General features: G+C 38.8%; 1 protein-coding gene across 4 annotated transcripts in view; it reads right to left on the bottom strand.

Moving 5' to 3' along the window:
- NEIL3 (nei like DNA glycosylase 3) overlaps positions 1 to 12,906 on the bottom strand; it is a 40,451-nt gene that overhangs the window by 9,752 nt on the left and 17,793 nt on the right. For 3 of the 4 annotated variants that reach the window (XM_039320652.1, XM_039320653.1, XM_039320650.1), the window contains 5 exons: positions 9,213 to 9,347; positions 4,194 to 4,407; positions 3,541 to 3,615; positions 2,686 to 2,852; positions 894 to 1,060 (listed from right to left, as the gene is read on the bottom strand). In XM_039320652.1, the coding sequence (XP_039176586.1) occupies positions 894 to 1,060; positions 2,686 to 2,852; positions 3,541 to 3,615; positions 4,194 to 4,407; positions 9,213 to 9,347 (758 nt within the window). The remainder of the gene's footprint in view (positions 1 to 893; positions 1,061 to 2,685; positions 2,853 to 3,540; positions 3,616 to 4,193; positions 4,408 to 9,212; positions 9,348 to 12,906) is intronic. The other variant, XM_039320651.1, reaches the window with a different exon arrangement.

The following is a 12,906-nucleotide window of genomic DNA, read 5'->3' on the forward strand; positions in this document are numbered from 1 at the left end:
CTTAAGCATTTTATGGATTGAAATTTAGAATCTCAAATATTTTATTGCTAGGTTTAAACATTTCTCAGTGCGCAGACTCTAGTATCCGGGAAATATCAATAAAGTGAAATACAGCAATGGCCCCTTCTAGCTATAAAAGGAAATATTTTCTCCCTGCAAATGTATTCCTTTTCAAATGTATGAAACATTTGGTTTGGCAATTCAGGAAGTGCTGAGACCCACAAAAAGTACAGAAGGTTCAACTCAATAATTCATTCAGCAGAGGATCATAGAACGGCTGTGAAAGTATAGATTTGAGTTATAAAAATAACATTCAATTTTAACGCAAACAATTGTTCCCTAAAGTGCCTGGGTTTATAATTCAGATTTTAAGCACAAGTCTCAGCTCACGATTTCTTATTTTTCCCCATCATGGTTTGTTTCAAAGAGAATTTCTTCTAAATTTTCTTCCTTTCTCAAGAGACAGGATTATATCCCTATGCTGCTCTTTTACAAGATCCATAAGAAGACATTTGCCATTTTATTGTTAATTAAAATTAACAATACGAACTTCATGTTGCTAATGGCATGTAGAATAGCAGTAATGTTGGACCAAAGTTTGTTGTAATAAAAAATGCAAAGTGCAGTACATACATATTAGAAAGCATTTGCAGCAAAAAGAAAATATATATCAACAGTAAATAATATGGAGCTGCACAAACAGCAAATTAATGATATATGTGTCCATTGATACATAATTTCAAACAGAACTATCAGAGAAAACAATATAGAACTGAAACCTTACTATGTTAATTCATATTACACACCTTACGTATGAGAATAAAAGTAATCTTTAGGTTATTGGAGTTGCATTACATAGTGACGCAAATAGGCAATCATAAAGCCTATAATACCTTTGGGCCGTGGAGTCAGGCATGCATCACATATTTTCATAGAAGGCTTGTTTATTAGAGTGCAGAGAATGCAGGCCCACTCTTCTTCTGACTTCTGAGCAGCTTCTCCAGAAGAAGAATCCCTGTTGAATGACCAGCCACTTAAACTACTTCTTCTTGGCTGTCTGCTGTGGGATGAAGGAAGGAGGCCAGATAGATTCAGTTGGTTGAACAACCATATTCAGTGAATGGTCCTTATTGGTTCAATGCTATATATTCAATATGGACGGTGATTAATATTTGTATGTAAGGGTGTAGGTATATACGTATGTTGTATAGGAGAAGACTCCTGCGAGTCCCTTGGACTGCAAGGCATTCAAACCGGTCAGTCCTAGAAGAGATCAACCCCGACTGCTCTTTAGAAGGCCAGATCCTGAAGTTGAAACTCAAATACTTTGCCACCTAATGAGAAGGAAGGACTCACTGGAGAAGGGCCTAATGCTTGGAAAGATTGAGGGCAATAGAAGAAGGGGGCAACAGAGAATGAGATGGCTGGACGGAGTCACTGAAGCAGTAGGTGTGAACTTAAATGGACTACAGAAGATGGTAGAGGACAGAAAGATCTGGAGGAACGTTGTCCATGGGGTCACGATGGGTCGGACACGACTTCGCAATTAACAACAACAATGTATGTTATGTATGTGTATAGTTTTGAGAACAGTAAAAAAAATGACAATAAAGGTTATCTATCCTATCTTATCTAACTTACTTGGAAAGAAATATGCAGCATACTTGAGGTTCTGTCCTGGACCTGGTGATTGTCAATATTTTCATAATTGCTTATATAAGGGATGTCCAACAAATCTGCAGTGACACAAAGCTGGGGGGGATTGCTAACACCTCAGAAACAGACTCAAGGTTCAGAAGGATTTTGATAGCCTTGAACAATGGGCCTTTTCCAGCAAATACAGTTCAGTGGCAAGAAAGGTAGATTTTACTCTATGTTTAACAGCCATTCATAAGAAAAATGGTCTGCTGCTAAGTTCGCCAGCTTAGATGTTCAGTGAAAGGAACTGGACTAGTACTATTCCTCAGAGCTCACTTGATTTTCTTTAAGAAAAAAAATCCAAAAACTTGCATTATCAGAATTACTGATGAATATTTGTGGCTCTATCTTGGCAAATGGCCTACTGCTCTATGGATTATGCACCAGAAACAAATTCCTTGTGTGTCTAATCACACTTGGCCAATAAAAAATTCTCTTCTCTTTCTCTTCTATTCTGTTCCCCAATTGCAATGGTTCAATATAAGCTGCTGTGATTTCACTGGCTGAGCACACATCCCAACTAATATGGAAAGAGAGAGAAGAACAAGGAAAAAAAAAATCCTCTTTAAAATTCAAATATTAAATTGTACTGAAATAATTTGTGAAATACTTCTAAAGGTAATAAGGTCCTTGACATACAACCACTATTGCGCCCAAAATTTATGTTGCTAGGTAAGACAGTTGTTAAGTAGATTTTGCCCCATTTTACAACCTTTCATGCCACTGTTGTTAAGTGAATTGCTGTAGCACAGTTACATGGCTTCCCCATTGACTTTGCTTGTCAGAAGGTCGCAGAAGGTAATCACATGACCCTGGGAGATTGCAATCGTCATAAATATGAGTCAGTTGCCAAGAGTTTGAATTTGGTTCACATGAATATGAAGGTGCTGCAATGGTCATAAGTGTGAAAAAACAGTCATAAGTCACTTTTTAATGTTCCATTGTAACTTTGAATAGTCACTAAGTGAACTACCTGTAAAGACTTACCCCAAATTCCCAGGCTGAGGTTTGTCGTTTTGGCACTGTGAGCAGAAATAGGTCATTCTGTTGTTCTCTCCTAATCGACATACTGTGATTTTTCCACTGCACTGGCGGCAAATGGTGCATTTATACACTCTGTAATGTTTACTTACTGCCAATCTCATCTTGCAACACTGGAATAGACCATTATTATTTATGTGTCTTCAAAAGCCAAAGATGCAGGTCACCTCAAATCATATTTATCTTGCAATGACTGAAAAGAACTTACAAATAAATTGAAAAACCTTCTTTTAAGTGTAATGGACAAAATAAATTATTTATTCTTTTCTTTGCCTTTTAAGGGAAGAGGTTCTCTAGTGATATCTGTCAGCTGCATTAAACTCTTCTAAACATTGTCCAGGAGAAGTTGGATTAAGTAGCATTTCTCCAATCACCAGATTTAATAGAGTACAGCATGTGTAGCCTGCAAAGGTTTTTTAAAAATACGTATCTCTATTCTAATAAAAGTTCAAATATAAAAATCATATTTAAGGGAGTGGAAGTGCAAACTTTCTTCAGAAAGATAATTTTTAATGACCTGGAATATTACATCATAGGATTCTTCTCTCTGGTATCCAGTGACATAGTTCCAAAAAGTCTACTTTCACTATTTTTAATGTGTAAGTTCATACATTTTTTTAGCTCCATATCCTAAAAAAAATTAAACAGGATTGTATTTAACAATGTACAAGGGAGGAAAAATCCTTTTATCAGTTAGTGGAATAATACTGAAAACTTTAAGTAACATTTACTTTAAGGCTGCATATTCAGCTTGTATTTTTTTTTTTTTTGCCAAATTCTTAGAAAAGATTTTTCCCCTACCTTATAAAAGAGAAGTGAGAAATCCCGAGTCATTTTCACCAAATGGCATATTTGCTTATCTGTTAATTGACAAACCTGTAATTTGGAACATTGGTTTTAAAAAGCTATTGTGAAGCCATGGCTCTTTTCTTTATATAACAGTATCTTTCCTTAAAGAGATTTTGATGACTGGATATCTTAACAATACAGGAAACACTGACAATAACAAGCCTACTGGGATTTTAATATAGCAATCATATACAGGAAACTAACTTTTGAATCACTATGTATAGAATTGCTCTATTAATAATATGATTCTTCATTTATGGAATAATTTTTTGCAGCTTTGTTTTAGATATCTACAACATCCATAATGGACTCATGTTTATGAAAAATATAACTGACTTTCTCACATTTCTTTATATTTTAAATTTTTGTTATGAAATTGGTAATCACTGGTTAATGACCATGATTTTGATTTTGAATATAAATTACCTATTGGGATTATCTATGGAAGGTAAGATTTCAATTAATTCCTGATGGAAACATTTTATTTACTATGTAACAGAGCGGTCATTGTGCACGCTACAATTTTCTTTTAGGAGCTCAAGACCTAAATCACTGTAAGCAAAATGTAAAATACAACTGAAAGCAACTAGAAATATTTTACATACTTTAACAATTGGATGCAGACCACTGTCATAAAGTGCTTCATTCTTTATGATATTTCCCACTCCAGGTAGGACTGCCTGATCAAGCAATACATCACATAACATACGACCCTTTTGCTTCTTAATTTCACTTTCTGCTCTTTGGAAGCTAAATTTTGAACAGCAGACATCTAAATCTCCCAGCATTCTAATTTTTTCTTCACATTGAACTGTGTTTCTGTAGGATTAAAAATAAAAATAATTGTCAGATCATAACTGCCCAGAAGGCAAACTCTGCCTAAAATAAAATATCCTATGGGGACTAACCACTTCTCCCCATGGCCTCAGAGAACAGCTGAATGTTATCAGATAATACCTGCATGGGTCTTTGGATGGAAGCCATTCCAGAGGTCAGGTATTGCAACAGTGCAGGCAGGCTTCCCGAGTGCTAATAATACTTATTCTGCCCAACTCCACTGGCCAGGCATAAACAGAGATAGGTGGTTCCTCAATTGTACCATACTATATACCCATCACTGCCTGCAGGACTGCATTCTGGACTAGCTGTAGCTTCCAAGAGGTCTTCATGGGCAACATATGCAAAGCACATTGCAAGAGCCATTGTGAGGTGACTAGGGAATAAGTGTCTGTCTGAAGAATCTTAACACATAGATTTCTGTGGTGTTTCAGCCACAACATCAAGCTGGAGCTATGAATCCAAAATGACTCCATGGGTTCATACCAGGCCCAAGTGGAGAAGTACAAACCAATTCAAGATTAAAGAAAATCCCTGGAAACGGGCACAAATTGCTTCAGCTGCTCAGCATTGGCAGGATTTGGCCGTGTTCACACAGCCTCCAGGCAACCCGGATCAAAATATACAATTAGTTATCATCAGCATACTGATTTAACCTGAGCCCAAACTGACAGATAATTTCACTCTCCTAGTTCTATGAATATGTTAAATAATAAGAAGTAGGTATGACTTCTGGTTTTGATATTGTGGTAAGATGGATGCAGGAAAGCAGGGCTCTGCCTCCTGTGCCCCATCTCTTCCTGCTAGGGGCCTGAAGTTGCCCTGGAGAGGCGACGAAAGAAGAGGGGACCATTGCCGATCGTGGGGAGACGGCGATCGACCTGCTTGATCCAAGGAAGCCCTCAGAACCGACAGGAGAAAGACTGGCTGCACCCACACAGCCAGTCGGAAGATGCTGACCTCCAGAGAAGTATTTAACAAGGGCAAACAACATGTTTGAATCTGGGTGAGATTGTTTTCCTTCCTCTACGATTTTAAAACCTATTTTTGGAAAAAAAAAAAAAAAAAAAAAAACCGATCTGAAAGCAAGGAAACTCCCAGAACTAAAAGTTTTTTTTCCCCTTTTTTCATCCCCTCCCCCAGAATACAAGCGCCAGTTTAAGCTTTCTTGGGGGAAAATAGAGAGACTATAAAATTAATTTGGATACAATAGAAAGAAAAAAAGTTTTGGGGGTTATAATTTCTTTTTTCTTACCTTTCTTGGAGAGTATTGGAGCAAAACTTAAAGAAAAAAAATTTGATTGGAAAATTACAAAATGGATACCTAATGACATCTAGTGGTGAAAAAAAGAACTACACCAAGCTCTATTTATATTTTGTCTGGAGTGAGGGAACTTGGCCTGAAGCCTAGACATAGATAACAGACTAAACTCTTTGTTTCTGAATTTCATAACCTTGCAAATTGCAGCTGAAAAAAGAGAAAAAACTTTTTGGGCTATCTTTTCTGCAGGATGGATTATAACTAAAACTACAAACTAGTTTGAAGCTATCTGGCTTCCTCGGATTATAAATATTGTTTGACCTGTAATTTTATAAACTATTTAGAGACAGACTGAATGGCAAGTAACTATCTAAAGTAAGACATTTTGGATTATAATTTTGGCAGATTGGTAACTTTGCATGTTGGGACAATTGGTTAGAGCTGGAGTCAGAAGATAGAAGTGGATTATAAACTTTTTTCCCTCTCCCCATTTTTTTCTTTTCCTTTTTCCTTTTGTTTTTTCTCTTTTTCTTCTTGTTGTCTGGGGAGCCTATTGGATTATAAACTTTTAGTCTCAGAACTACTTAAGGACAGTGGAAGCTTAACTGTTGGTGATTTTTTTGGGAGAAGGCCCTATGGACTATTAATTTGGAATAGTAGGACCTTGCAGATTATACATTTTGACTGAGCGATAATCTTGGATTTTGGACAACTGCTACGGAATGAGCCTCACAAACAGAAGTGGATTACAATTTTTTCTTCTTCTTTGTTCTCCCTTCTTTTTCAGGGAGTTTATTGGATTATAGAGACTATAGTCAAGAACTATAAGAGTTATTTAAGACAAATGTAAACGATATATTGTGGTATAGAATACAAGATTAATGGTTGGTATAAGGCGGGCATCTGGGAAAAGTATTAGAGTTGATAAAAAAATTTGGGGGTGGAATTAAAAATGGCTAAAATGGGCAAGAAAACACCCTCAGCCCCGTCCTCCACTTCTGCAAGCACTGTGTATCAGAGATCAATCAAATAAATGCTTCAACAAGAAAAATCTAACAATTTTCAGAAGGAGATGCAAGTGGCATTACAAACAATTCAAGAGGCAATCTCCTCCCACAAACAAGATACAAGGAAAAACCATGAGGAGACAAAAGACAACTTTGATAAAATGAATCAAGAAATTCATAACATAAACTCTCAAGTAGAAAGCTTCTGACAGATGGTCACAAAGAATGAAACAAAGAATTCAGAAAATAGAAGAAAATCAGTAGAGACTTATCAGAAGATGGCAGAAATAAAAGATGAAAATCAGAGGTTGATGCAGGCAAATAGAGAACTGGGAGATTCAATGACAGTTTTGGAAATGGAAAAGGCATCTTATTTTTTATGATTTCAAAACATAACGGAGGATAAGGAAGAGGATCTTGCAGATTTGATGATAGAGCTATTGGCTGAAGCACTGGAAATCGGGAAACAGGAAATTGAAGGATAGATAGACCAGATATTTTGAGTCAATTCAAGCTATGCGAGGAGAAATAAAGTCCCTAGAGAAGTACATGTTAGATTCATCAAAAGATCTATAAGAGATGAGATATTGAGAAGAGCAAGAGATGATCCTTTGCATTATAAAGAAAAGGAAAGCAGCTCCCCAAGAGGATAAGAGATTCAAGAAGAGAATACCAATTCCTGACCAGAAAATTAATTTAAAAAGGTGTGATCTTCAGATGGCTGATTCCAGAAGTGAGTTTAATTAATTGGGACATGAAAAGAAACAGATTGGACACCACTCAAGGCAATGAAATTTTATGAGACATACAAAGCATTTTTGGAAAGGGAAAATCCGGAATTTCTTGCAGAGAGAAAAGCAAAAAAACAGGAAGAGATAGCAATAGAAGGAGCAGCTAAACTAAGGGAAGAAGATGGGGCAAAAGCAAGAGAACAAAGACAGAAAAGAACAACTAGGAGAATAAAACCTAAATATAATTGAAGAAGATCGAGAAGGAAAATGGGATTCTTTCAATTAATATAAATGGATTGAACTCTCCCGCAAAAAGGAACATTTTTTTATATGACTACGAAAATTAAAAATGGATATAGTTTGTCTCCAAGAAACACATATTAAAAGACAACATTACAAACTGTTGGAACAACCAAAAATCGGGAAACTTCACTTCTCACTAGTACAACAAAAGAAAAGAGGAATAGCTTTATATATCAAAGAGATAATGAACCCCAAACAAATCTATGCAGATGAAGAGGGAAGAATATTAACGTTGGAAATAATAAATCAAAAACAGATATTAATGGTAGCAATATATACTCCTAATAACAAACACAAAGAATTTTATCAAAAATTACACAAAAATAATTGAATTGGAATATCAAAATATTTGTTTAATGGGAGACATACAAATGCAATAGTAGATGGAACGCTGGACTACAAAAGTAGCAAAACAGGAAAAAAAGGAAGGAAAGAAGTTGGTTTTGACAACTTTAATCATTGTAAAAATGATTAAAGTTGTCAAAACCAAGCTGAACTGAGGCGAAAACAGCCTTGAACTAAAATGGGGGGCAGGTGGAAGGAAATGATTAATTTTTGTTTGTTTTAGCTTCTATCTTCTGGACCCGAAAATGAAAAATGGTCAAGGGAACAAAGATTTAGCAAAGACTTAGGTGTTCTCAGAATAGCAGATCTTTCAATCATAGAATAGTTAAGTTCAAAGATAATACAACAAACAATGGCTTATTAGTAATAAGATTATCTGACTCTTAGATTCTCACAACCTTTCCATTTCTCCTTCTTTGTTGGAACCATGGAGAAATCAGTTTTAGCTCCTGTTTTCAATTAACCATAATACCAAAAGCAGAAATCACATATGTAAATATATAAGCTGCAGTAAATTAAAAATTATTAACCCCATAAAACATGAAAGGATATAAGTGAATGGGACTTACTCCCAAGTATGCTTGCAAGGAACTCAGTAGGAATGATTTCTTAACAAGCATGATCAAGAGCAAGCTGTTAATTATCATATAGGGGACTTAGAGAGACAAAGAAGTAGGGCATGCATTTATAAAGAATGTTTGCCACCTGCTCATTCTTATAATACTCATGCTAAATATTAATAGCTTAAACAAAATTTCTGTTGGGTGATTTTTAGGTGTATTTTTAATCAAACATGGCTTAAAAATCAATTACCCTAACTTTTTTATGAATACAACACTAGAGCTTAATACATACAAACATTTATGACTAAAAGGGGATTGTAACTTATAATAGAGATTGCCAAGTATGAATCACGGGAGTGGCTTTTTGTCATTAAATATACAATTTAAACATGCACTGGGATTTTAAAAACCTCTTTTCTCCATCTAGTCACAATCAATCTATATATAGCAAATGAAGTGAACTACTAGAATTAAGCATATTTTCAGTAGATTTAAGCAAGCTCCCACAGTTGACTTAGAATGGCAATATTTTCCTTCCTGGATGAAAGATATTCCAGTAAAACATATATTGCTTTACCTAAGCTCTACAGCTGCATCGTAGAAACAAATCAAATCAGTAGTAAATTGTATTTCTAAGGCTGTTAGTGTTATACTTCTGTTTTGGCTTGCATCTGGATTTATACGTAAAGAACCATTCATTCCAAAGTGGATCCTAGAAAAGAAAATGTATTTTAAAATATATTTTATTCAAAACCTTTTCTAGCTTTATGACTACTCAAATGCAATGATAATCATAAACAATTCTGGTTGTGATTAATAGCATGCTATAATCATTGGCCTAATTTCATTTGGCCTTCAGCCTAATGCCATCACCATCACCCTTTTTCTTTCTTTCTTTCCTTTTTCTTTTCTTTCTTTCTCTTGTTTTGGTGCCAAAACAAAAGTCCCAGTAATTGCCTGGACCAATTTACTTGGCAAGATTTCAGAAGTAGTTTGCTCTTGTGTTCTTCCTAGAGCTGAGTGATCAGCCCAAGCCTAGACTTCATGCCTAAGGCAGAACTAGAATTCAGGACCTCCTGGTTTCTTGCCTCAGGTGTTAACCATTTCCCCAACTGATCAAAAGCCCTTTACAAATGATAAAGTCAGAATCTAAAAAAAGACCTCTTGTCTTCCCAACTGTGCGCTATTAACTGAGGAAAACAAAAAAACCAAGAAAATGTTAAAAATACTTTTAAAAAGACATGTCTGCTTTTTTTTTAAAGTGGACTGATAGAAGGGAAAGGGAATGTGCCCATTAGGTCCCAAACACCAAAGTACCCTCAATATTGGCATGTGATTCAACAAACCATGCTTGCAAGAATGTGTCTGAAAAGTCACTTCGCGTGAGATGAGTGACTATAAATGTGAGACATAAATAAAAAAGAAATATAATTGTTCTTCGTGTCAATCTTATCTTAGAAATTGTTTGGTTAAAGCTAATTCATATAAATATATACAGTAAGCGTGGGACAGCTAAACTAAACATTTATTTACTGGAAGATTTAAACATACACATATGATTTTAGTGGGGTCTAAAATAACAACAACAACAATAATAGTAATAATAAAGTTGGAAGGGACCTTTCCTGCTCAGGAAGGAAACCCTAAACCATTTCAGACAAATGGCTGTTCGGTCACTTCTTAAAAACTTCCAGTGTTGGAGCATTCACAGCTTCTGGAGGCAGGTTGTTCCACTGATTAATTGTTCTAACTGTCAGGAAGTTTCTCCTTAGTTCTAGGTTGCTTCTCTGTTTGGTTAGTTTCCATCCATTGCTTCTTGTCCTGCCTTCAGGTGCTTTGGAGAAGGGGCATTGTCACCATTTCTCAGCACGGAGAAAGATAATCCACCAATGGGTTTAGACTGTGTTCCTGCCCAATCAGATCAAGTCAGCCAAAGTTGCAACGCCTGTCCTGGGTTAGAGTGTCCCAGTCTCAACGCAGGCGAACTCATGACGGACAGCAAGATGTGTTGGCTCATAAATCTAGCCCTAGGCCTAAGTAACCTGCAAGGGCGGGAGGTAAGACAACCCCCCCTTCTCCAGCACTGGAGATGGATAATCCACCAATGGGACATACCAAATCCTACTGTCCCTGAAGGAGGGGAGCAGGCCGGTCCGGCATGGCACTTTGAGGTACGACCTATTGGAGAACCCTCCTACCGAGGCGAACCTCTCAATCTTGTAATGCCTTATAAAAGGAGATGGTGAAGACCATGGGGCCGCTCTGCAAATGTCCTCAATGGACGCCTGAGTGGCCCAGGCTGCGGAAGTAGCTGCGCTACGGGTTGAGTGGGCCGTTAACCAATGTGGAACTGGCAATGATTCAGCCTGGTATGCCCCCACAATACACACCCTAATCCATCTGCCAATCGTGGAGGAGGACACCTTCCAAACCTTGGAAGAAGGATGGAAGGAGACAAAGAGGGCCTCAGAGTTGCGGAAGGCAGCTGTCCGTGAGATGTAGTAACGGAGCGCTCTGCGGATGAACAGAAGGTGCCACTGCCGTTCCAGGGCATGAGATGGGTGAGGACAGAAATCTGGGAGTACAATTTCTTGAGCCCTGTGGAAAAGAGAACTGAGTGAGACCCGATCTGGGGGAACCCTCCATGGGGCCATTAGAGAGAGATTAACTAGGTCGACGAACCATGGTCTCCGTGGCCAATATGGGGCCACTAGAAGAACCTCCGCCTGCTCCCGAAGAAGCTTGCGGATCACCGCCGGAAGAAGAGGAAGAGGAGGGAAGGCGTAAAGCAGTCCCTCTGGCCATGGGCTCCGAAGAGCATCCGCTCGTTCCGCCTCTGGAGACGGAAAGCGGGAAAAGAATTGCTGGAGATGAGCATTTATCGGGGAGGAAAAAAGGTCTAGAACTGGTAATCTGAAGTGGTGTCAGATCTCCCTGAACATACTTGGGTGCAGGCGCCATTCCAAATGGTTCATCATCGCCTGGCTCAGGAAGTCGGCCTGAGTGTTTGCCTCCCCTGAAATGTGCTCGGCCTTGATGGAGGCCAGGTTGGAGTGCATCGATCAAGAGTGCATGAGATCGGGTGTCCCCTTGCTGGTTCACATGTGCCTTGGCAGCCACGTTGTCTGTGAGGACCAACACGCGATGCTTCACTACTGCGCTGCAAAAGTGGCGCAGGGCCAGGTGTACGGCCCTGAGCTCTAACCAGTTGATATTGTGCCAACGGCCCTGGGCCCACTGTGAGTGAAGGTGCACTCCCCAGCCAAACAGGCTGGCGTCAGTCGTAAGGGTGAGTCGATTGGGCTCCTTGAAGTAAGACCCTTTGAGCATGGCCAACGAGAGCCACCATGTGAGGGATCACAAGACGTTAAGCGGAAGTCTCATCCTTCGATTGGAGGAACTGATGTTCAGTCTCTGGAAGGGGAGCAGGAGCCACTGAAGGTTCCTGGAATGGAGCCTGGCCCAAGGTACAATCGCAATGGCCGAGATCATCTTCCCCAGTAATTGCGAGAGGCTGGCCAATGTCACCGTTCGACCTCTGCACAATTGGAAAATCAACTCCCTGATGCTGTCTCGGCATTCTTGGGATAAATAGACCGGCATTCCACCATGTCTATGATGGCCCCTAGGTGTAATAACCTTGTTGTGGGGACCAAATGGCTCTTGGAGAAGTTCACCGAGAACCTGTGATTCTGGAGCAGCATTATCACCAGTTCAAGATCCGCCTGAGCGGCCTGGATCGATGATGACTGGATTAGAATGTCATCCAGGTAGCACTGGACTCTGGCTGGCACCATTCTGAGGTGAGCTGCTAGAACCGCCAGGATCTTGGTAAAGACTCTCGGAGCCAAGGATAGGCCGAACGAGAGTGCCCTGTACTGATAATGATGTCCGCTGTGGGCGAATCTTAGAAACCGGCGGTGGGTGAGAGAGATGGGGATGTCGAGGTATGCTTCCGTGAGGTCAATAGACGTCAGGAAGTCCCCCCTTCTTATGCTTCCCAAGATGGACTGGAGCATTTGCATCTTGAATTTGTGGTATGCAAGATGATAGTTTAATCCTTTTAGATCCAGGATGGCTCTTCATCCCCGATGCCTTGGGGACAATGAAGAGGATGGAGTAAAATTCCCGACCTCTCTGATCCAATGGCACTGGTTCTATGGCCTGTATGTTTAAGAGGTGACCAATGGCCTCTTGCATTAGTTTTTTTTTGTTGGATTTCTTAGTTGGGGACAAGAAATTAAGCGATTTGGGGGGGGGTTGGAGATGAA

This window comes from Crotalus tigris, unplaced genomic scaffold (assembly GCF_016545835.1).
Source record: "Crotalus tigris isolate CLP2741 ecotype Arizona unplaced genomic scaffold, ASM1654583v1 scf7180000023675.2660513, whole genome shotgun sequence".
NCBI lineage: Eukaryota > Metazoa > Chordata > Lepidosauria > Squamata > Viperidae > Crotalus > Crotalus tigris.